The sequence below is a fragment of the Talpa occidentalis genome, unplaced genomic scaffold (genome assembly GCF_014898055.3).
Source record: "Talpa occidentalis isolate TD23 unplaced genomic scaffold, MPIMG_talOcc4v2.1 talOcc4.17, whole genome shotgun sequence".
In the NCBI taxonomy this organism is placed as follows: domain Eukaryota; kingdom Metazoa; phylum Chordata; class Mammalia; order Eulipotyphla; family Talpidae; genus Talpa; species Talpa occidentalis.
Window position 1 is genome coordinate 44,767,383 of NW_023601754.1, and position 20,432 is coordinate 44,787,814.

The 20,432-nt window shown below is 54.3% G+C and overlaps 2 protein-coding genes across 2 annotated transcripts; both read right to left on the reverse strand.

Annotated features, from left to right (window-relative positions):
- Positions 1-1,315: 1,315 nt before the first annotated feature.
- On the reverse strand, positions 1,316-13,788 carry LOC119249469 (paraneoplastic antigen-like protein 8C). Its single transcript, XM_037516829.2, is given in 3 exon segments — positions 1,316-1,574; positions 13,174-13,332; positions 13,335-13,788. Coding segments are annotated over 2 exon segments (612 nt in total). The 3' UTR covers positions 1,316-1,574; position 13,174.
- LOC119249468 (coiled-coil domain-containing protein 8) lies at positions 2,812-8,315 on the reverse strand. The gene is made up of 2 exons (XM_037516827.2): positions 8,040-8,315; positions 2,812-7,834 (listed from the first exon to the last, which is right to left on the reverse strand). Exon 2 carries the CDS (start codon positions 7,614-7,616, stop codon positions 5,886-5,888), a length of 1,731 nt encoding a protein of 576 aa, XP_037372724.1. The 5' UTR covers positions 7,617-7,834; positions 8,040-8,315; the 3' UTR covers positions 2,812-5,885.
- Positions 13,789-20,432: the final 6,644 nt, after the last annotated feature.

Here is a 20,432-nt window from a genome sequence, read left to right on the forward strand (position 1 = left end):
CTGCTGACGGGAGCAGCAGGCGAGACTGGAGAGGTCTGCTGCGCCATGTGGGTATCTCCCTGACTGGGGCTCGAACTCGTGCTGCAGTGGCTGCGGACAGCTTCATAGTGTTGCGATTTAACCCATTGTGCAACCAGGGAGGCTCTAGACCCCAAATGTTGTACCCATAAATAAATCTTAAAACAAACACAAGAACTTCCAGACCTCCAGCGAGAGGCTGCTGGGCTCCCTTGAACCTCGGCTTCAGGTTACAGAGGAGCGCCCTTTCCTTGACTCAGCTGGGCTCTCCTTCCCCTGTACTGAAGGGCAGACCCACACCCTTTAGTTCCTCCCTCGCCTGTCCAGAAGTTCCACCTCCCCATCCTAGCATGGGGAGTCTCCTCAGGGTAGCCCCAGCTCTGCCACCTCCCTGCCCTGTGACCCCAACTCTAAAACGGGAATAATGGGACCTACCTCATCCAGCAACTTGGAGAACCTGAGGTGATTGAGAATCTGCCCGACAGCACACAAACTCTGTTGGGGTGGGGTCTGGGGTTGCCTGGCTGGGAACCCACTATCTGAGCACCACTCCATCAAAGGGGCCGGTCACCACCATCTCTTTGGGGAAACTTGTCAAAGAACAGAGCAACAAGGGGTGAAGTCACAGAGGCTGGGACTGGAAGCTTATCTGCCGCCTAGTTGCTGTGTGACTTGGGGAAATCAAACACCCTCTCTGAACCTCGCTTTCTTCCATTTGGGCTGGGTCTCAGCTAGCTGTTGATGTAGAGCTCAGGTGTGGGGGGCGCTGGGGCTGCAAGAGCAGGGATGCGAATTACTGTCAGGCCTAGGTCAGGAAATGGCAGAGGCGCTGATTAGACATTTGTTGGGCCAGCGCGCCCTCTAGTGGGAGGAAGGGGTGTTTGCAGGTGGGCTGAATTGACTCCATCTTGCACCGCAGACTCCATCTTGCTCAACTTTTAACTTGTGAAGACCCGGTCCTGACCGGCAGAATCTGGTTCTCTGCTTAACACGGACTTCTCTCTGCACTGTCCAGAAATATTTTTTTTCTATTAATTAAAGTCACTTTAACCCCAAGCCAGTGAACTGTAAGAAATGCCATCTATAAGCAATTCTAATCCTCAGTAAGCAATTTTGCAATCCGACCCTACATACATACACGCCTCTTTTTTCGTTAAAGACCCCAGTGGGACACAATTAAGGGGTACTGCCTGAATAGGTACTCCAAGATTTACAAATCTAGGGCCTCAAATATCCATATAAGAAAACAGCGTTGTTTTATTTTATTTATTTTAAAAGATATATTTATTTATGCATACAAGAACTGGGTGTAGAGGCAGGAATGACCACAGTGCAGGTTTTCTGATCCAGCAGACCGGGTAAAGGAGGAGTCAGAGTCCTCAGTGGTTTTGCAGGGTTTTATTGGGATTGCCAGGTACACAGCAGGCAGGGGCGCAGGCCTCTCAGCCCCCAGCAAGTCTTCACTTTGGGCTCTCTGGCCTTCTCTCACATTCTCTCTGCTCTTCTCATGGCTCTGCTTCTCTCTCGGCTTCTGCTGGTGTCCCCATGATGCCGCCCTTAAAAAAAAAAAAATCCCAGTCTCAGCCCAGGTGAATCCCATCTACCTATGCCCACACCCAACTCCAGGTGCCCGCCATCAGGCATGCATTCAGGACCGCAAGGATCCATCATCTATCCTGATGGCGGGAGGGCAGAAAAGCCTGATAGCTTTTACCTTACCCTACACTGGGGTACAGGCCAGAGGTGTGGGGTGTGAGAGGATCCACCAGAGACAGAGTGGGGAACAGAACAGGCTGATTGACCGAAATACACTGCTGAGGGGAGCAGTGGGCGAAAAGGAGAGGTCTGCTGCATCCTGTGGGTCAGCTCCCCGGGGGGATAGCTTCATAGTGTTGCGTCTTAACCCCTTGCGCCACCAGGAAGGCCCCTCTAGAACCTTTTTTATCATCAACCCCAATCCTCCAGGCGTGGCAGGTGGCTTCTCTGAGGCTGAGGCCAAGACACCCCCAGGGTGAAGGCCTCCTTACCTCCCTCCCTCCTCCATTGCTGAGACCCCATCCTGATCAAGGACAAGGAACCCCCTACCCCCAAATCCCCGGGTGTGTACCAGGTCTTAGAATAGCCCAAGAGAGGAAAAAGGGTTGGGGGACAGAAGGTCAGAAGGGAACCCCTCCTACCAACGCCAAAGGCAAGACCAGGATCCGCTGTGCCCACGGTGCCCACCAGGGGGCGCTCCAGACAGCTGGTTAAGGCGCGGCCCGCGGGGCAGGCACAGAGCGTGACCCTATTGCACGCTGGAGTCGGGGGCAGAGAATCAACACAAATTATAACAACAATGTTTTTATAGGTTGGTCTTACTATATCCCGGGCACCGTTTGCAGCGATCAGATTGTTTTAACACAACTTCAGGCTGACTGTTCACGTTTTACAGATGACAAAACCGAGGCTCAGAGGGGCTGGAAGGGAGGGAACATACAGAATGTCCTACTCCGGGGCCCTCTCACAAGGGCAGGCCCCCCCACAACGCTTCCTGACCATGAAGCCCAGGTCACCTCTCCAAACCCCTATCCAATCTCGCCCCCCACCCGCAGGCTGACCTCTGCCCAGTCGGCGGACTCCGAGCGCTTTCGGAGTCTGGGCAGGTGCTAGACCGCCTGGGAGGGAAGAGTGAGGGGCAGCAGCCGCCCCCCTCCCGTGACCCGTACCCCGACTGGACCGGGGAGAAAGCCCCACGGCGGCTGTGCCCGCCGAGACCACTAGGCGGCGCTCCAGGACCGCTGCTTCAAGGTGAGCAGGCGAAGGTGCTTCCCTCGCGCTCAGGGTGCTCTGCACCCGCCCAGCACCTTAGGGTGCCAAAACTTCCCCTGGTCCCTCAACGCCGGGCTGTGGAATGGGAACAATTCTGTAGGGCAGGGGTCCAGCTGGTGAGGTCCTGGGGTCAGCGATATTAGCACCTCCTAGGAACTTGATAGAAACACAGTGTGACTCGCCCCCACCCCAGGCCTGCTGGATCCCCTGGGCTTGGATCCCCTGGGCTTGGATCCCCTGGGCGCTGGTTTTAAAAGCCTCCCAGATGATTCTAACGCACAACTAGTTTGAGAAGCCCTGTTGTGGGCCCTCGGGTAGCAGCTCTCACTGCCCGGAAGGGAGGGGACACACTGAATTCATCTGGGAAGCTGTAGGAATAGGGGTGCCCTGGGCAGACCTGTCACTGACACTCCCCAGAGCACGGGCTGGCCAGGGAGTGCTTCAAAGCTTCCAGGGCATCTGGGGGCCCAGACAGGGCTGAGATGTCTTTAAAGACTTGGCCACCGCTGACATGGGCCAGGAAGGAGAGGAGAAGCCGTCTCCTGGGGCTGGTTTGAGCACAAATGGCCTTCAATCCTCTCAGCCATCCTGGGAGGAAAGTTCTGTTAGGACCCAGCACGCGTGAGTAAGTGGAGGCCCAGAGAGGTGAAGCAAGCAGCCCAAGGTCACACAGCCTCAGTGTCAGTGCAGGGGTGAGCCGGGCCGCCCATTCCTGTCCCTGCTCACACTGTGCCCCCAAGTTTCCTCTTTTCCTGAAACACCACCTGGGGCTTGGGGTGGGGGCCCAGGAAGTCCCCTCTATGGTGAGGCGCTGTCTCTCCCCTCCTTGTGTTTTGCTGTTTTCTAAGTCGGTGATGGTGAGGGACAGCTGGGCCAGTCCAGATGAAGGCTGTTTGGAGTCAAAACTTGTGTTTTTTCGCGGGCTTCTGCGGTGGGAGAGAAATTAAGGGCCGAGAAGGGATGTGAGGTTGAGGGGTGAAAGAATTCACCAGCGACAGTACAGAAGGCAGAAAAGGCAGGTTTATTGAATTGCTGCAGAGAAGCAGGGGCAAGATGAAAAAAAAGTGTTTGGCTACCAAAAGAAAAGTTTGGCTCTTTCTCACACTGAGTTTGTAGGCTCTCAGGTTGAAGACACAGGCCCTGACTAATAAAGTCTTGGCAGTGATTAGTCCGAATTTTTTTTTTAAAGATTTATTTATGCATACAAGAACTGGGGTACAAGCTAGAGGTGGGGGGGAGGGGCGGAGAGGATTCACCAGAGACAGAGTGGGCAGCAGAACAGCCAGACTGGCTGAAATCCACTGCTGAGGGGAGCAGCGGGCGAGTCAGGAGAGGTCTGCTGCGCCATGTGGGTAGCTCCCTGGCTGGGGATTGAACTCGCGCTGCAGTGGCTGGCAATAGCTTGATAGCGCTCTGTCTTTAAGTCCTGCGCCACCAGGTAGGCCCAGTCTGCGTTTTTTCACATTTAGAATTTGTATCAGCTTTTAACGGTCACAGATGGGCTTTAAGGCCCTGTCTCAGAGCAATCTGTTGGTTCCCTTATGGCCCAAGGTCCGGAGCCTGGTTCCCAGGGCACTTCTTCCGTTGTCCTCTCAGTTCAAAACTTCCCTTCCCAGCTTCCCAGTGAGGGGCCAGGAGAGACTGAGCTTTTAACCCTATACATTCCAACAGTTTCCTCCCTGAAAATCTGGTTTGGCTTGAAATTATAACCCCACCGGCTGCATTGGGGGACCCCGTAAATTCCATCTGAAACTTTCTTCAGTTCCCAAGTGGCTCAGATTACCCCAGGGATCTGTCAGCCCCTGGGGGAGGCCTCGCTGCTCCCCACTGCTGGGGCCTAGGAGGACAGGAGGGGTGGGGGGGACAGAGCTGCAGGAGCTCCTGTCTTTCCAGGTGTTTCTCCCCACCTCTGCTCTTCCACCTTCCTGCCACCCCATCGGTCTCGGACCCAGGTCCCTCTTCTCCATGGGCGGCAGCCAGGGCAGCCCCCATTTGCAACCCAGCCAAGCATCCAACACCGAGACTGCCCAGCCAAGTCTGTCCCTCCCCCGGGGTCCACACTTTGTCTTCCTTCCACACCCCTGGCTGTGAACCAAAGTAGCTCAAGGCGTGACACTCCCGGGTGGGGGGGGGGGGCGGGAAAGCCTGTCCTTTAGTTACAAGGGAAAAAAGGAAGAAACCCAGGCCAGAAACTTAGGCGGAGACAGGCTGGCCATCGGCTCCACGAATTCCCTTTTCTCCTGCCTTCTTCAAGGCTGCGCTTGGTCATCTGATGGGCACTGGTGGGGCCTGCCCAATCACAGCCGCGACAGCCCGGCTCCCCTGCCCCCCACCCCCAGCTTTTTGGCTTGTCCCTACCGCAAGGATTTTTTCATGTCCCCAATGGCCAAGCTGCCCTCAGCAAATATCTGCGGGCCTTGAGCCAAAGAGACCCTGAGCCCCACAGCTGCGCTGGCAAATCACAGCCCTGGCCCAGAATCTGCACTTTGGACACGATTCCCAGAAGCTTCTCGGGCGCTCCTTGAGCAAGGTCGGAGTGTGTGTAAAGGGCGGCTCTGGACCGGGCCAGCCAGCAGAACCCCAGGGCGGCGGGCGGTGACCTCACCCAGATGGAGGGTGGGGTGAAGACGCCCGGGGCCCGGATCTTCAGTGGCCAAGTGCAAAGCCAAGAAATGAGTTTGTAAACGTTTTTATTGGCATGTCGGCGCACGCCCCCCTTTAAGGTTCAAGGGGGCAGTCCATGTGAAGTATGCAGGCAAAAGGGGGGCCCGGAAAGGAATGTCTCCACCGCCCCCCCTTTCTCAAGCACCTCGAGTGGCAGTGGAGGGCCATGTGCCCCCTGTATGGGTTTCTTTACATTCCTTGGGCTGCTATAAAAAAAATCTATTTTAAAAAAAAATCAATGCAGGACAGAGTTTAACAAGAAGAGGAAGAGGGGTGTCGGCTGGCCATGAGGGCCGGGCCTCACCCTCCCTCCAGCTCATTTTCAAGGGCAGAGGCAGAAAGGGCAGCTCTGTCCCGGGGGGGGGGGGGGGGGTGTCCCACAGCCCACCCTCACCTCACAGCGGGTCTTCCTGCTCTCCCTGCTCCACTTCTGCTCTAGCCTCAGCCCTCAGCACCCTGAGGCTCCTGGCCTCGCCTGCCCTGGGGGCCCTCCTGGGCAGAGCCGGCACCCGGGGCGTGTGCCAGAAGGCTCTCCGGCGCTTGTGAAACCAGGAAAAGCGTCCCGGGGTCTGGAACCTCACTGTCTTGACCTGTTTCCGAGCCCTAGCTCCTGGAGGAGCCCTGGGAACCCCCTGGGCAGCCGAGGCTTCAGCTTCCTGGACAGCTGGGGCCTCTGCCCTCTGATGAGATGCAGCTCCCGGGCCCCGGTCAGTCGCAGCCGCTGTCCCATCAGACGCAGCCGCTCCCCCCTCCACAGTGGAGGCCCCTTCCCTCCGGTTATCTGGCCTCTGGACAGCTGGGGTCTCTGAGCCCTGGTCAGCTACAGGCTCTGGCCTCTGGACAGCTGGGGTCTCTGAGCCCTGGTCAGCTACAGGCTCTGGCCTCTGGACAGCTGGGGTCTCTGAGCCCTGGTCAGCTACAGGCTCTGGCCTCTGGACAGCTGGGGTCTCTGAGCCCTGGTCAGCTACAGGCTCTGGCCTCTGGACAGCTGGGGTCTCTGTGCCCTGGTCAGCTACAGCCTCTACCCTCTGACTATCCACACCCTCTGCCCCCTGGACAGCTATGGCCTCTTCCCTCTGATTATCTGTAGGATCTGCCCTCTGGACAGTTGGGTCCAGGACTCCCTGGTCAGCTACAGCCTCTACCCTGTGATTATCTGCAGCCTCTGCCCCCTGGACAGCCATGGCCTCTGCCCTCTGGTTATCCACAGCTTCTGCCCCCGGGTCAGGGGGGACATCTGCCCCCTGGGCCAGGGATGTTGCCTCCTCCTTTCTGCGGCGCCGGAAGGAGGCCCAGTTGATCTTGGGCCTCCACCGTCGTGGGGGCGGCTCAGGCACCCGCCCATCGACTCCATTTCCCGCGTCATTCTGCGGGCTGGCAACGCCGGGCAGCGATGCCCCCTCCCTCTCCACTGCTGCGGGCACCGGCCGGTTCTCGCCCACCACGGGGCCGGATCGCGGCGCCCAGCCCTTCACCCTGCGCTTCAGCTTCCCCCAGGACACCTGGCTGACATACTCCCGCCACCGGTCCGCCTTGGACAGCTGGGGTGCCAGGCTGTCCTCGAACATGGGCACTGGCAGGGGCACGCGGCGGCGGACGGGCTGGACGTTGGGCTTCTTCTCCCCTCGCCGCAGGAAGGCCTCCACCAGCTCCTCGTCGTCCTCGCTCTCCACGTCGCTCCCCAGAAATTTGCTGCCCAAGTAGCTGACGGGCATCCTGCGCGGCCTCCGGCCCCGCCCCGCGCCTCCCCGGCCCGCGCCTCCCCGGCCCTCGGCGCCGCGGCCTCCGGAGGTCTCGAAGTCGCTGAACTCGCTGTCGCTGGCATTGCTGCTGTCATAGGTGCCCACGACCAGCCGGGGGGGCGGGGTCTCCACCTGCTGGACTCTCCTCCTCACTCGGGGCTCCTTGGGTTTTTTGGGGGGCTGAGGCGGGTGGGGGGTGCTCTTCTCGATGATGCGGGCCACATCCTCGAGGGTGCGGCCTTCTTCCTCCAGAAACTGGGTGAGCCGCTCGCGAAATTCGGCCTCTTTGGTCGCGGGCTTGGAGATGACCCTCCAGACGCCCCCGGCCAGCCTGACCTCCCGCGGGATGAGCAGGTAGTCCACGTCCTCCCCGATCTGCAGCATCCCCACCGTGGAGTCCTCCTCCCTGCGGAACACCTTGCCGATCTTCTTAAAGGTCCCCACGGGCTTCAAGGCTTCCACGAGGACGTCCAAATCCACGTCTTTGCAGACATCCGGGACGCTCCAGAGGATCAAGCAGTCGGGGGACGGGAGGAACCCCCAGGGGAACCAGCCCCCCACATGGCTCTTCTCGAGGGTCTTTAAGATCTCCAGGGTGAAACCTGGGGTGGGGGGGCAAGGAGCCCAAACGTCACGAAGCCCTGGGCTTGGCGGTGGGGGTGGGGTGCAAGCCGCGCCGGCCCGCGGAGTCTCCGCTCCGGCCGGGACCCACCAGCACCGCCCAGTTTCCCTGCCTGCAAAGTTCGGTCTCGATCAGGTCCGGCTCCCTCCCCGAGGGCTTGTGGGAATCAATCCCGGGATGCTTACGTGAGCCGGGAGGAGGTCAAAGCCCACCGCAGGCTGGAGCCGTAGCGTCCCGGCTCCAAGCTGGGGTGCACGGAGTGCCTGTGGTTCTTTCTGCCCCAGGCACCGGGGACGCGCCTGGAACTCGGGAGCGGACTTCACAAGGGCGTCTCTGCCGAGGCTGTTCAATATGGCCGAGGCGCTGGAGGCCGCAGCCCAGCCCCCCAGGAGGGTCTCCCGCCCCTAGGCAGCCTGCCACCGCGTCGAAGCCTGACCTTGACGCGCCTCCCGCCTCTCCAGCCGCGCGCTCAGCGCCTGCCTCTGAGAGCAAGGGCAGGAAGTTCCTCCTCGCCCTCCCCTTGGTGAGGCCCACCTTCTCCCTTCTCATCTTACACTCCGCGACTCGCGAAGACTGACAGGGGGGCTGTCCACTCTCTATGGGGCGGCCTCGCTCCCCTCCCCACTAGGGTGTGGCTGCGCCCCGGGCCTCACTGGGGCCACGGCTTCCAAGCGGAATGGGAATGCTTGCGAGGCCCACGTCAGCACCTTTCCAGAGAAAGACAGCAGTTCTCAAATCTGCCATCCAGAAAGTGAGGGGTCCAGCCTGGCCTGGGGGCAGGCCTTTTGATAGCACCGTCATTATCATATCAATATCTATCTGTATCTGTAATGGCACTTCTACTACCACTCTAAACTTCTTTGGTACCTGCTCTTCTTACCTATATATCCACAGGTATGGGTAGAGAAATTGGTAGAGAAACCAGGATCATATCACACCAGTTCCTAGCCTGGGATTCAGTACACAGTAGGTGCTCAATAAATATTTTTAGGGAGATTAAATTTTATGGTCTCTTCTTAGAGTGAAGCACTATGCAGCAACGAAAAAGGAAGCGCCAGAGATATTCAAATCTCACAGGGCCCTTCCTGTGTCCTAGACACCATTTTAAGTGCTTTCTACAAATCAACCCATGAAATATCCCCATAACAGAAGACAGGTAATAGGGGGATCATTCCCACTTTATAGCCAGAAAGTAAAAACACTTGCTTAAGGGCTGCACAGCCGGAAAGAGACTGAGCCTGGATTTGAATCTAGAACAGTCTGGTGTGTGTGTGTAGACCAAAAGATCTCAACGTGTCCATCTGCTAAACACACCTATAAGCACTATGGCCATCTGCAGATGTTTCTGGGGAGGGAAATGGGGGGAGACATCTGAATTTTCACCCTAGCGTCTTCAGAATCTATCACAAACACGATGGACCAGGAGCCAGGGAGCCAGGGTTTGCTTCCACATGGGCATTAGTAATAGTAACATTTAACTTGCACCAAGGGTTTCCTTTGGCCCAAAACCTGGAGATATGCCGAATGGGTCTGTTATAAGTCCTCAGAGCTAGGTGGTCAGGGAGTACCTTGGGTAGCAACTTCTTACAGATGGGGAAACTGAGGCTGATCTCAATTTACACAGATCTCCAGGTGGAGGGTATAATATTTGCACCCCATTTGGGTGCCAGAATAAATGTCCAGTCAGTGAAGTCAGAGGCCAGATTGGAGGCGGGTGCAGACGTGTCTCTGAGAGTCTTCAGTTTTTCCTTGGAAGTTGCCTGCTGATCCTTCTTTCTTTGGAGGCCAGGAAAAGAATGTTCTAAGAAGGTGCCTTCCCTCCCTTATATCCTCTTTCAGGGTCTCCCACCCTACAAGCTCAATTGAAACATTTTGATGCTAAACTACTGGTTGGATTGTTTTGCACCAATCAGTTCATTAACCATTTTATATTTGACTAGCTAATGAGCTGGGCTTGAACCTGATTGGTCCATTTAGCTTGTACCTGATTGGTCCATTTTACAATCCAGGCAGCAAATATAAAAGGGAAGGCTTGGTGCCTGCACAGATCTGATGTGCCCTGAGGCACATCTGGTCCAAGAGTTTTGGCTGAGGAGTTAGGGAATCATAAAACCCTATCTCTCAAGAGTTGGGAAGATATGAGTAAATTAGTATGAACTCATTCGCCCAATGCCTGGAATACAAGCAGCTTTTACTCTCTTCACTCCACATAAATTGTTACACCTTTCCCATTAGCCCCTGATGCCTACAGGCTGGGAGAGAGCTGTGCTTTGGGTTCTCTTGGTCATGAACTCTGACTATGTTCCCTTAAAAATAGGCATCCTGGGGCCTCCCCTGGTGGCGCAGTGGTTGAGCACTGGGCTGCGAGGCTGCCCGCAGCCTCTGAGGCGCCGGTTCATTCCCTGGCCACCGGCGAGGATCCCACAAAAATAAATAAATCAATAAATCAATAAATAAATAAAATAGGCATCCTGAACAAACTTCAGACCACCCACTGGCAGTGGTTTTGCAAATTTTTTTTTTTTTTTTTTTAGCAATCAGTTTTTCCCAATTAAATCTCACATGGATTTCCCCAACATGTCAAAGAGAAGACTAGGTTAGCATACATTTGTTTCAGAAGTTCATCATTGTATAATATAACATCAACCACCGAGAACAATGAAGAGTTTTAACTGAACCCATTCTTGAAACTGGGGTTTACAAAGGCCAGCTGCTGCCTTCCATCAGCCAGCACTCCCAATCTACTTGGGAATTTTCATTTGGGGTTTACTATGCCAGCAATGTCTCAACTCCCACAGATGACTAACTTTGGATGGTAACAATTTTGCCCATCAGTGGGCATAGCAATCTCAGGAGAGTCATCAACTGGTCCAGAAAAACGACAAAGAAAATTGGTAGGAGATTTGGGTTGAATAGGTAACACAGATTCATGTTGTGTATCACAGATATGAATGCTGTATGGGAAACACCCCAAACCCACAATAAACACAAATACAATCTTAATACTGTAATGCAGTGATAAGAAATGTCACACTGGTTCTTGCTGTTGTACAGCGACTGCAGATGGGAGAACAGCATGCAACAGATGTGCCTGAGCTTTGTGTGGCTTTATTTAAGCTCAGACCCCACAGCACATATTCTGTGAGGGACTTCGCCAGCTGGAAACTTACAAGAAATTGATCAGTAGAGAACCACAGATTTCTAGACCTTAACTGCTCTTGCGAGAAGTTCAGAAGTAGGTGTGGGGATAGCAGGAAGATTTTTTTCCCAACCATTGCACAAAGGAGAGGGTTGTTGAGGCTCACAGAAGAGCTGGTTTGGGAAATGGACAGAAATCAGAATCTTCCAGGTTTTAGGTTTCCTCCTGGGTCTTGACACTTGTTGAGAACGCAAGGACCTGATGGGAGTTTCTGACTGCAGGAAGATGGGTCCCTTGCCTCACCCTGGCTGCCAAGGTGGAGCCTTTCGGTTCTGCTGGAGGGCAGCGTGGGGTAGCCTTGCAGATATAACATGGAACTCACAGACATGATTGATATCTACCACAGAAATACATGGAGTCTCCAATGGCAGAGTCTCCACTGGCCGAGTCTCCACTGACTCGGCTGAGTCAGAACCTGAGTGTGGTGTGAATTATATGTTTGAAAAGAAATTCAACTCAAACCTTGGGTGATCCCTGAACTTCTGGAAGTTTGCAAATTCCCAAGCCAGATCCCCCTGAACAAGAGCCCTCTCTCCCAGGGACAAGGGGGTTGTATGGCCAGCACCCCACCATCCATTTCAATTTCAACTGATTTTGCTGTTTGGTTTTCACCATCACGGGGGATTCATGGGAATGCTGTTCATCCATAACTCTTGAAGATGATCTTTGAGTTATTATTCCCTGGAAGCCTTGTCTTGGTTCTTTGGAGAGTGGAGCACACCCCCTCCTTCCGAATCAGAGCCTCCTGGGTTTAATTTGGAGACTGGTACATCCTCCCCGATGCCAGCCAGAGCAGAAGGGACCACCTCTGACCACCCCGTAGGAGTGATCCAGTGTTTCTAGAGCAGCGCCGACCCCTTATATGTTGTCACACGGGCAGTGAGTTGACCAGACCAGCCATGGCTTTTGGTTCCCCATGCAAAACGCCAGGGCCGCCCATTAAGTGTGTGCCAGGGCGACATTCGGGGTATATCCTCTTAAAAGTAAAAAAACAAAACAAACAAACAGCAAAAAACCCAGCTCTACACGTTGCAATAATAGCATTTCCAGCAGGACCCAAAGTTACAGGGCTGTGCCTCCGCCCCCCATTGCACCCTCTCACACACACCCCACCAGAGGCTGTCTTCAACTTCAGGACGCAAATGACGGCCCAGGGGCCTTTCTCCGAGCGGGGTTCTCCTTGACACGTTCTTGCTGCGTGCTTTCCCTCAACTCGGATAAGTGGCCTTCTGCAAACACTTGGGATTCTAGGCCCGGTGACTCTACTTCCATTTCCGCAAACGCACTCTTGCGCAGGCGCAGGGGCGGCCCGCGGTCTCCATGGCAACGGCGACGCGCCCCTGGGCTCCGGCTCCTACTGAGGCTGCGCGGTTGCTCCTGCGGGGTCTCTGGGTTTGCCGGTCTCGGACCTTGCACGTTGTTTGTGGGTCTTGAAGACCCTGCCTCACGCAGAAGTTACCCTCAGCCACTCATAGGGCCCCACACTCTCAGGTGTTACCTCCACACTCTCAAGTGTTGCCCACAACTCAAATATTACCCAGTGGAACGCATCTCACCCTCTGGAGGTCCCCACGCCTCCTTAGATATCTAATAGGAGTGCCTCGAGGGCAAGTGGGAGGGTCTACCGCGCTCTCTACTCCCCAGCCATTACATCTACTCAACGGTGCTCGCGCACACTCAGAGGTACCCGAGAGGTGACCCATCGCGAATGCCACAAAGGCGGGGACAATGTTGGGTTTGCTTCCCGGCCTCCCCGGCCCCCATCACGGTGGCGGGACAGGGCGGGCGTGCAGTAAAGCCCTGCAGAACGCATGGATGACTGAATGATCCACACTCAGCCAGAGTGAACCACCTCCACTCAGAGGTAACCCACAAGTTAGCTCAGCTGAAAACACCCACCTTCCCCCCCGCAGGCGTGACCTGAGCTCACCCAGGTGACACCCGTTCTTACTCTAAGTTACCGGCTCACGTTAAGGCAGCACCATCCTTCTGCCCACCTTATCCACACTCGCTCGCATTCCCCAGACTTCCTGAAAGGGCACCCACCCTCCCACGGTCGTCACCCACATCCACTGAGACGACACCCCCTCAGCCGGCCGCCCCGCGCCCGCCCACGTCACCTCAAGGCTTCTTGTCAGACGCGTGGTGGCGTCGCCGGCTTTTCTTGTGCTGCTTCTTGCCCTTTTTGCCCTCTCCGGCCTTGCTCTCTTTCTCCGCCAGGCCCAAAGGCGGCACCCCGCGCACCCCGGCAGGGGATCCGGCCCCCGGCTTCTCCCCGGCCCCGGCGCACAGCCCTGGGTGGCCGGCGGCTCCTGCGGGCCCGGCGTGGACGGGCCCAGCTCCTGCCCGAGGACGCGGGCCACGTCCTCCACCGTCCGGCCCTCGCGCTGCAGGAAGAGGTTCAGCTTGGTGAGGAAGGCGACGTCCTGCCTCCGGGGCATGTAGACCACTCGCCACAGGCCGCCCTGGCCCTGGATGTCCCTGGGAATCGCGGCGTAGTCGATGTCTCCCGCCAGCCGGATGATGGCCGCCTTGGTCCTCTCTTCCTCCAGAAAGGCCTTTCCGGCCACTTCGAACTTGCCCAGAGGCGCTAGGGGTGCCCTTATGATCTCTTCAAACTCCTCGTGGTTGCAGTCCTCGGGGATGCCCAGGATCATCAGGGACTTGTGACTGTCCACCCCGAGGGCCTGGCACCCGTGCTCCAGCAGCGCGATGTCCTTCGCGCCGAACAGCATCTTGCCCAGCTCCCGGAGGCAGCAGTAGGCCTGCCGGCGCGTGCCCGCCCCGCCCCGGGGGCCCTGAAAAGGATCCAGGATGCCGGGTCCCCTTGCGAAGGCCGAGAGCGCGGCCTCGCCGGCCCACTTTGCCCAGCCCAGTCAAGGAGGCCCAGGTCCTACCCCGGCTGGCACCGCGGCTTCCGATCCCTGCGACGTGGCCTCCCCTGAAAGCTCTGGGACTCCCCGGGTCTCGCACAGAGCGAGGCGGGACAGGTGTCTGCCAGCGGGCTCCTGGCTCCCGAGCCCCGGGCCGGGCCGCACCAGGGCCTCAGCAGATCTGGGGCCGCTGCCCTCGCGGGGGCTGCTGCCACGGGGGTGTCGCGGGCGGGGGCAGGGCGATTCGTGCCCTGTGGGCGGCCCGGAGGCTGCCCGGGGTGCCCTGAGGCCGGCAGAGCCTAGGATGTGGCGGCTGCACTTGCTCCCCCAGTGACGTCACCACCTCCTTCCGCTCTGCGGCCCAGCGTCTCCGTGGCAACCACTAGAGCATCGCCTCTGCCATTGGCCGGGCTCAGTCGCATTGAAATCAGAGTCCAGGGGGTCGTGGCGAGGTGAGGGGTCAGCCACCTTCTGTCAGATGTACCCACCCACCTCCTTTGAGAAAATGACTGATTCCAGGGGGATAGTGGGGGGCAGACAGGGAGGATACAAGATGAGCAGGGAACATCTTTTGGGGTCAGAAAGGAAGGAAATGCTCAAGGACTGACCAGAGGGTGGAAGGACACAGAGGCAGCTTCAAGGGCTCTCACTCATGGGGTCTGGGGCCGGGTGCGCAGAGCGGAGAGATTATAACCCTTGCATAAAGTCAGAGCCCGGGCACCAAGCAGCTAGGAGGAAAGATGTCCCTGGAGAGCTCGGCGAAGGACTGGGGGCCAGAACCTCACCTCGGATCACACTTATGAATCAACAGGAGCAAAAGCATCATTACTGTGCAGTGTCTTTTGTAGGAAGCTCCCTCTCCACCACTCAGGAGGATGGCACGCCGGCCTAGCGACTGCCCCTCAGAATAGCTCAGGAGGGAAAACTTTGTTCCATCCTCGAGGATGAAGCCGCAGCCACGAGGCGGGGAGGGTCAGCGTGCAGGATCAGCGTGCAGCCCAGGTGCCCAGCTACCAGGCTGGTCCTCACCCATCTCCCGGCTCCCGGTGTCGGCTCTGGGCATGATTCAGAGCTCCGTGTCACTTGTCCCCGCCTGCTCGCCTTTTCCACTCCTGTGATTTTGGGTCAGGCGCCTCAGAAGAGGCAGAGTCTGGAGAGGGTCACAGCAGATCTGCTCTGAATGGAGGTTGGAGGTGGAAGTTCCTGGTTGCTAACTGTTGCATGTTCCCACTCCCCTGTTTGCAGGGGGTCTGCAGGCTCCCCTACCCCCAGATGCCCATAATGCATTTCTTACCAATGTCACTCACAGTGCCGGCTTCTGTGTTGAGCACTGACTGCTCATCCAGAGCTAAGACACTTCCTTTCTTTATAAAAGGACAGCCCGGGACTAACAGAGAGTTTAGAGAGAAAAGGAAAAGGAACCCCTTTACCAAGCGGTTTAGGAACCAGCTCTTGGGTACAGTCTTAAAAAAATCTTACTTTGGTATGAAAAATTCACCTCTGGCTCCCTAACACGTTGTCCTTTTTACTAGAAGATGGGGATCCCCCCCACAAAAGAGGAAGTGAAATTGACATTATAATATTTGCTTGTGGGGGCCTCCCTGGTGGTGCAAGGAGTTAAGCACTGCACTATGAAGCAATCTGCAGCCTCTGCAGTGCGAGTTCAATCCCCGGCCGGCCAGGGAACAACCCACATAGTGCAGCAGACCTCTCCTGTCTCACCCGCTGCTCCCCTCAGCAGTGGATTTCAGTCACTCTGCCTGTTCTGTTCCCACTCTGTCTCTGGTGAATCCTCTCACCCCCCACATCTCTGGCCTGTACCCAGCTCTTGTATGCATAAATAAATAAATCTTTTTTAAAAAAAAGAATATTTGCATGGGAAGGAGCAAGTGGATGCAACCACTACAGAAAACAGTGGGGAGGTTCCCCAAAAGATGACAAGTAGATGTACTAGAAGAAAATAAGATGAAAGATATATATAGAAACAAAAACAAAATAGAAGCATCATATGATCCAACAATTCTACCGTTGATATCTACCTGAAGGAAACAAAGACACTAACTCAAAAAGATGTTTGGTCCCATGTTTCTCACATTATTTACAAAAGTCAAGAAGTGGAAGAAACCGATGGAAAATGGATAAACATGTGGCACATAGAGTCACACACAGCCAAATGATGTTTCCTTTGGTGATGGACCTCATCCACCATGGCGGCCCCAAAAGGCCGCATCATTCATCCTAGGTGTGTAGGAGACTGACACTATGCCATTGATGTTTATGTAATTACTCTCTAGGATGCTCACACAACAAGAAAACCACCCCGGGATGCATGTCTCAGAGCATATCCTGGTCATTAAGTGATACACTGTGTAGTGTGTTAACATACATGACGGAATATTATTTAGCCATCAAAAAGAAGCAAATTTTACCATTTGTGACAACATGGATAGAGCTTGAGGACATTACGCTAAGTAAAATAAGTCAAAGAAAGATAAATATCATAGGCTGTCATTTGCATGTAGAATCTTTTAAAAAATAAAAACAAACTAATAAAACCAACACAGAGATAAGAGAGTGGATTGGTCATGATGGTGATGGGAGGATGGGCAAAAAAAGGGTGAAGGCAACCAAAAGGTACAAATGTCCAGATAAGATAAATAAGTCCTGGGCGTGTCATGCACAGCACAGAGAGGGTAGTGAGACAACTGTATTGTATACTTGGACGTTGCTAACGAATATTTTTAAATTTTGCCATGGATTGTTGATTCTTTGACATGCCACTGCAAATTGCTGGGAGAGCAGAACTTAAAAGAACATCCCAAGGGGGAAAAAATTGTAACTATATGTGGAAATGTCAAAAAACTTGGGTTTATGAATCCTTGGGCTCCACTGCATCCCTTGGGCGCAGGCATATTTCACATTGAGAAGCAGAGGACAGAATGCTCCATTGATTCAACCTGCCAATATGGACTGAGAAGTTTCCTTGTTAACCAGGTTTGCGGCAACGTGCTGGGCATACTTGAGTGAGTGAGACAGACTCTGCTTTTAGGAGCTCAGTCCACTGGTTATGACAGGCACGGTCAGCCTATTTACAGTCAGGGAGAGAAACCCTGTAATTATCACAAAGACGTGTTCTGATCCCTGGAGAGGGGCATAGAATACAGAATACACTAATTGGGAAGAGTTTTATCAAAAAGTTTAAAGAGAGAACAGTATAAAGTGTTTTGGAGGCCCTGAGCAACTAATCCTGTCTGGCCTCATCCAGGAAGGCTTCCTGGAGAAGGTGGCCCTTGAAGGGATCTTGAAGGATGCACATAATGAACACACCAATGCTATTTTTTCAAGTGGGCATTGCCACCACTTACAGAGGGCACACTACGTGCCAGACAGTAGTCTAAGCCCACTCTCTGTATTGTTACTTAATTTTAATTGTTACTTAATCCATCCTAATTGAGGGAGAGGGGAATGAAGTGTGACTTCTTATGAGTACAAGATCTCCTTTGACGGTGACAAAAATATGTTGGAACTAGAGAAAAGGTAGTGGTAGCACATGGTGAATACGTTAAATACCACTTAGCAACTTCCAAATGGTTAATTCTATATTATGTGAATTTCACTGCAATAAAAAATAAATTTCAGTGACTCCATTCTTGGAGTGGGGGCGGGCGCCTTCCCTCTGATGGTGAATGCCATTTTTACGGCTCTTAGTTTGATCTGTTCAGCAGACATTCAGAGTTAGACACAGGAGCTTGGCCTCCGGGGGAGAGATGGGGTGGAGATACAAATTTAGAAGTCATTGGCACATGAGAAGTATTTTTCAAGCCTCAGGGTTGAATGAGATCATCTAGAGGGAGGGTCTGGAGAGCAGAGAGAAGCCAGCACCAAGCCCCGGGGCCTCACCAAGGGTCTGTGTGAGGAGAAGAGAAGGAAGCAGGGAAAGAGATTGCAGGGAGGGGCAGGGTAACCCTAAGAGTGTGTGTTTCCAAAGCAACCAGCATCGGGGCCTTCCTGGTGGCGCAAGGGGTTAAGACACAACCTATGAAGCTACGCAGCCACTGCAGCACGAGTTCGATTCCCAGCCTGCCAGGAAGCAACCCACATGGCGCAGCAGACCTCTCCTGACTCGCCCCCTGCTCTCCTCAGCAGTGTATTTCAGTCTGGCTGTTCTGCTGCCCACTCTGTCTCTGGTGAATCCTCTCACCCCCCACACCTCTGGCCTGTACCCCGTTCTTGTATGCATAAATAAATAAATCTTTTCTTTAAAAAAAAAAAGCAACCAGCATCATAGTAGATTAGAATGAGACCTGCTGTCTATGTATGGAGGACTGTTTAGGAAATCGTGGTGCACTCCTGTAATGGGACCTGCACCCTGAGAGGCAAAACCAGGGGGGAGTTCTCTCTGTGCCCAGATGGAGCATTCCTTTCTAGGAAAAGACATGCTGAAATCATCAAGCCTCACGCTTACATAATAAACAAGTGATAAACAGAAACCACAACTTTTAGAGATCTGACTTTATTAAATGAGTCACTAATCTGGCAGCACCCCATCTAGACACCACAAGGGCTCCCACAAAAGTGGATGGTGATCATAGACAGAGAGGGGGTGGGCCAAGGTGTTTAGCAGAAGAAAATAGGATTTCAAGCACAGCCACCTTCCCCAGGGGCACGCAGAGGGGCCCCGTGGTGCAGCTGCCCCAGTGGTGCCGATAGGAAGACTCCAGACTGATGGTTTTGTCATGCTTTCAGGAGAGATACAAACTGCTACAGGCGTTAAGTCTGGGTGGGGACCCAGAGTGAAGGCATCCATTTGGGGCCTCTTTTTTCTACTTTTTAAAAAAGATTTATTTATTTATACAAGAACTGGGGTACAGGCCAGACGTGCGGGAGGGTGAGAGGATCCACCAGAGACAGAGTGGGGAACAGAACAGGCAGACTGACTGAAATACACTGTTGAGGGGAGCAGCGGGCGAGGCAGGAGAGGTCTGCCACGCCATGTGGGTAGCTCCCTGGCCGGCCGGGAATTGAACCCGCGCTACAGAGGCTACGGACACCTTCACAGTGCTGCCCTCAACCACCTGTGCCACCAAGGAGGTCCTCTTTTTTCTGTTTTGAACAAAGGTATAGAAGACTATTTAAAAGAGAGAGTGCAAAAGGAATGAACACAGGAAAAGCAGCGGCAGGCAGGTGGGGGGGTGGTCACCACTTGAACCACAAGTCGGCAAAGTGACCGTTCAGCCATGGGGCCTGTGGACTACTGCCCCAAATGCAGTCTCCCTGTGACTCTCGAAGACACTGCAGCCCCTGTAGGGACCTCCTGCCCCAAATGCAGAACCTGGATATAATCAAGAGGAGCCCTCAGACAAACTCCCGGCCAGGGCCCTTCTACAACATAAATGGCTACTCCCTTCAAAGTTTGGATCTCCCTGGTGGCGCAGGGATTAAGGGTCAGCACTAAGAGGCTGTCTGCAGCCTCTGCAAACACGAGTTCGATCCCCGGCCAGGGAGGTGACCCTCATGGCACAGCAGACCTCTCCTGTCTCCCTGCTACTCCCCTCAGCAGTGTATTTCAGTCGATTCACATGTTCTGCTCCCCACTCTGTCTCTGGTGAGCCTTCTCACCCCTGCACCTCTGGCCTGCACCCCAGTTCTTGTATGCACAAATAAATAAATAAAATAAATCTCAAAGTGCAGGGCCAGGGGAGTCAAGGAGAGGCGGGAGGGGGAAGGGGACAGAGAGAAAGGTAAGAATCACATGTTGTAAGAGATGGGGAAGGGGACGCTTGGGGGAGGGACCAGCCCAGGGGAGGGACTTGGCCCCGGCAGGGGAGGACGGGCTTTATGGTGATGACCCGCAGGCTAAGGAGGCAGGTTCCTGGCAGGACACTAGGGAAGCAGAGATTTTTTATTTACTTCTACTTTTTAATTTTTACACGACTTTTTCTTTTTTTACTTGCCTTTATTTGCTTTTTATTCCATTTTGCTTTTTATTTTCTTTCACTTTAGTTTTTACTTTTACATTTTATTTTTCTTGTTTTGTCCCATTTTACTTTTTCATTTTATGTCATGTACATTTTCTTTTATTTGCTTGATTTTTATTTTGCTTTTAAATTCTGTGTTACTTTTTTTAATAAATTGATTTGATCTTATTTCACTTAAGTTTTTTCTCTTTTAAAAATGTCTTAGGGCCTCCCCTGGGGTGCAGCGGTTGAACGCTGGCTGGGAGGTGCAGCGCCGGTTCGTTCCCCAGCCGCTGCCGGCGAGGGTCCCACAAAAAAAAAAAAAAAAAAAGTAAAAATGTCTTCTTTTAGGGCCTCCCCGGTGGCGCAGCGGTTGAGCACTGGGTTGCGAAGCTGCCCGTGGCCTCTGCAGTGCCAGTTCGATCCCCGGCCACCAGGTGAGGGTCCCACGTGGTGCACAGACCTCTCTTGCCACACCCGCTGCTCCTCTTAGCAGTGTATTTCGTCAGTCTGCCTGTTCTGCTCCCACTCTGGCTCTGGTGAATTCTC

What these genes read in the sequence shown, in the direction of transcription:
- LOC119249468 (XM_037516827.2), bottom strand. Translation starts at nt 7,616, where the DNA reads ATGCTGCAGATCGGGGAGGACGTGGACTACCTGCTCATCCCGCGGGAG.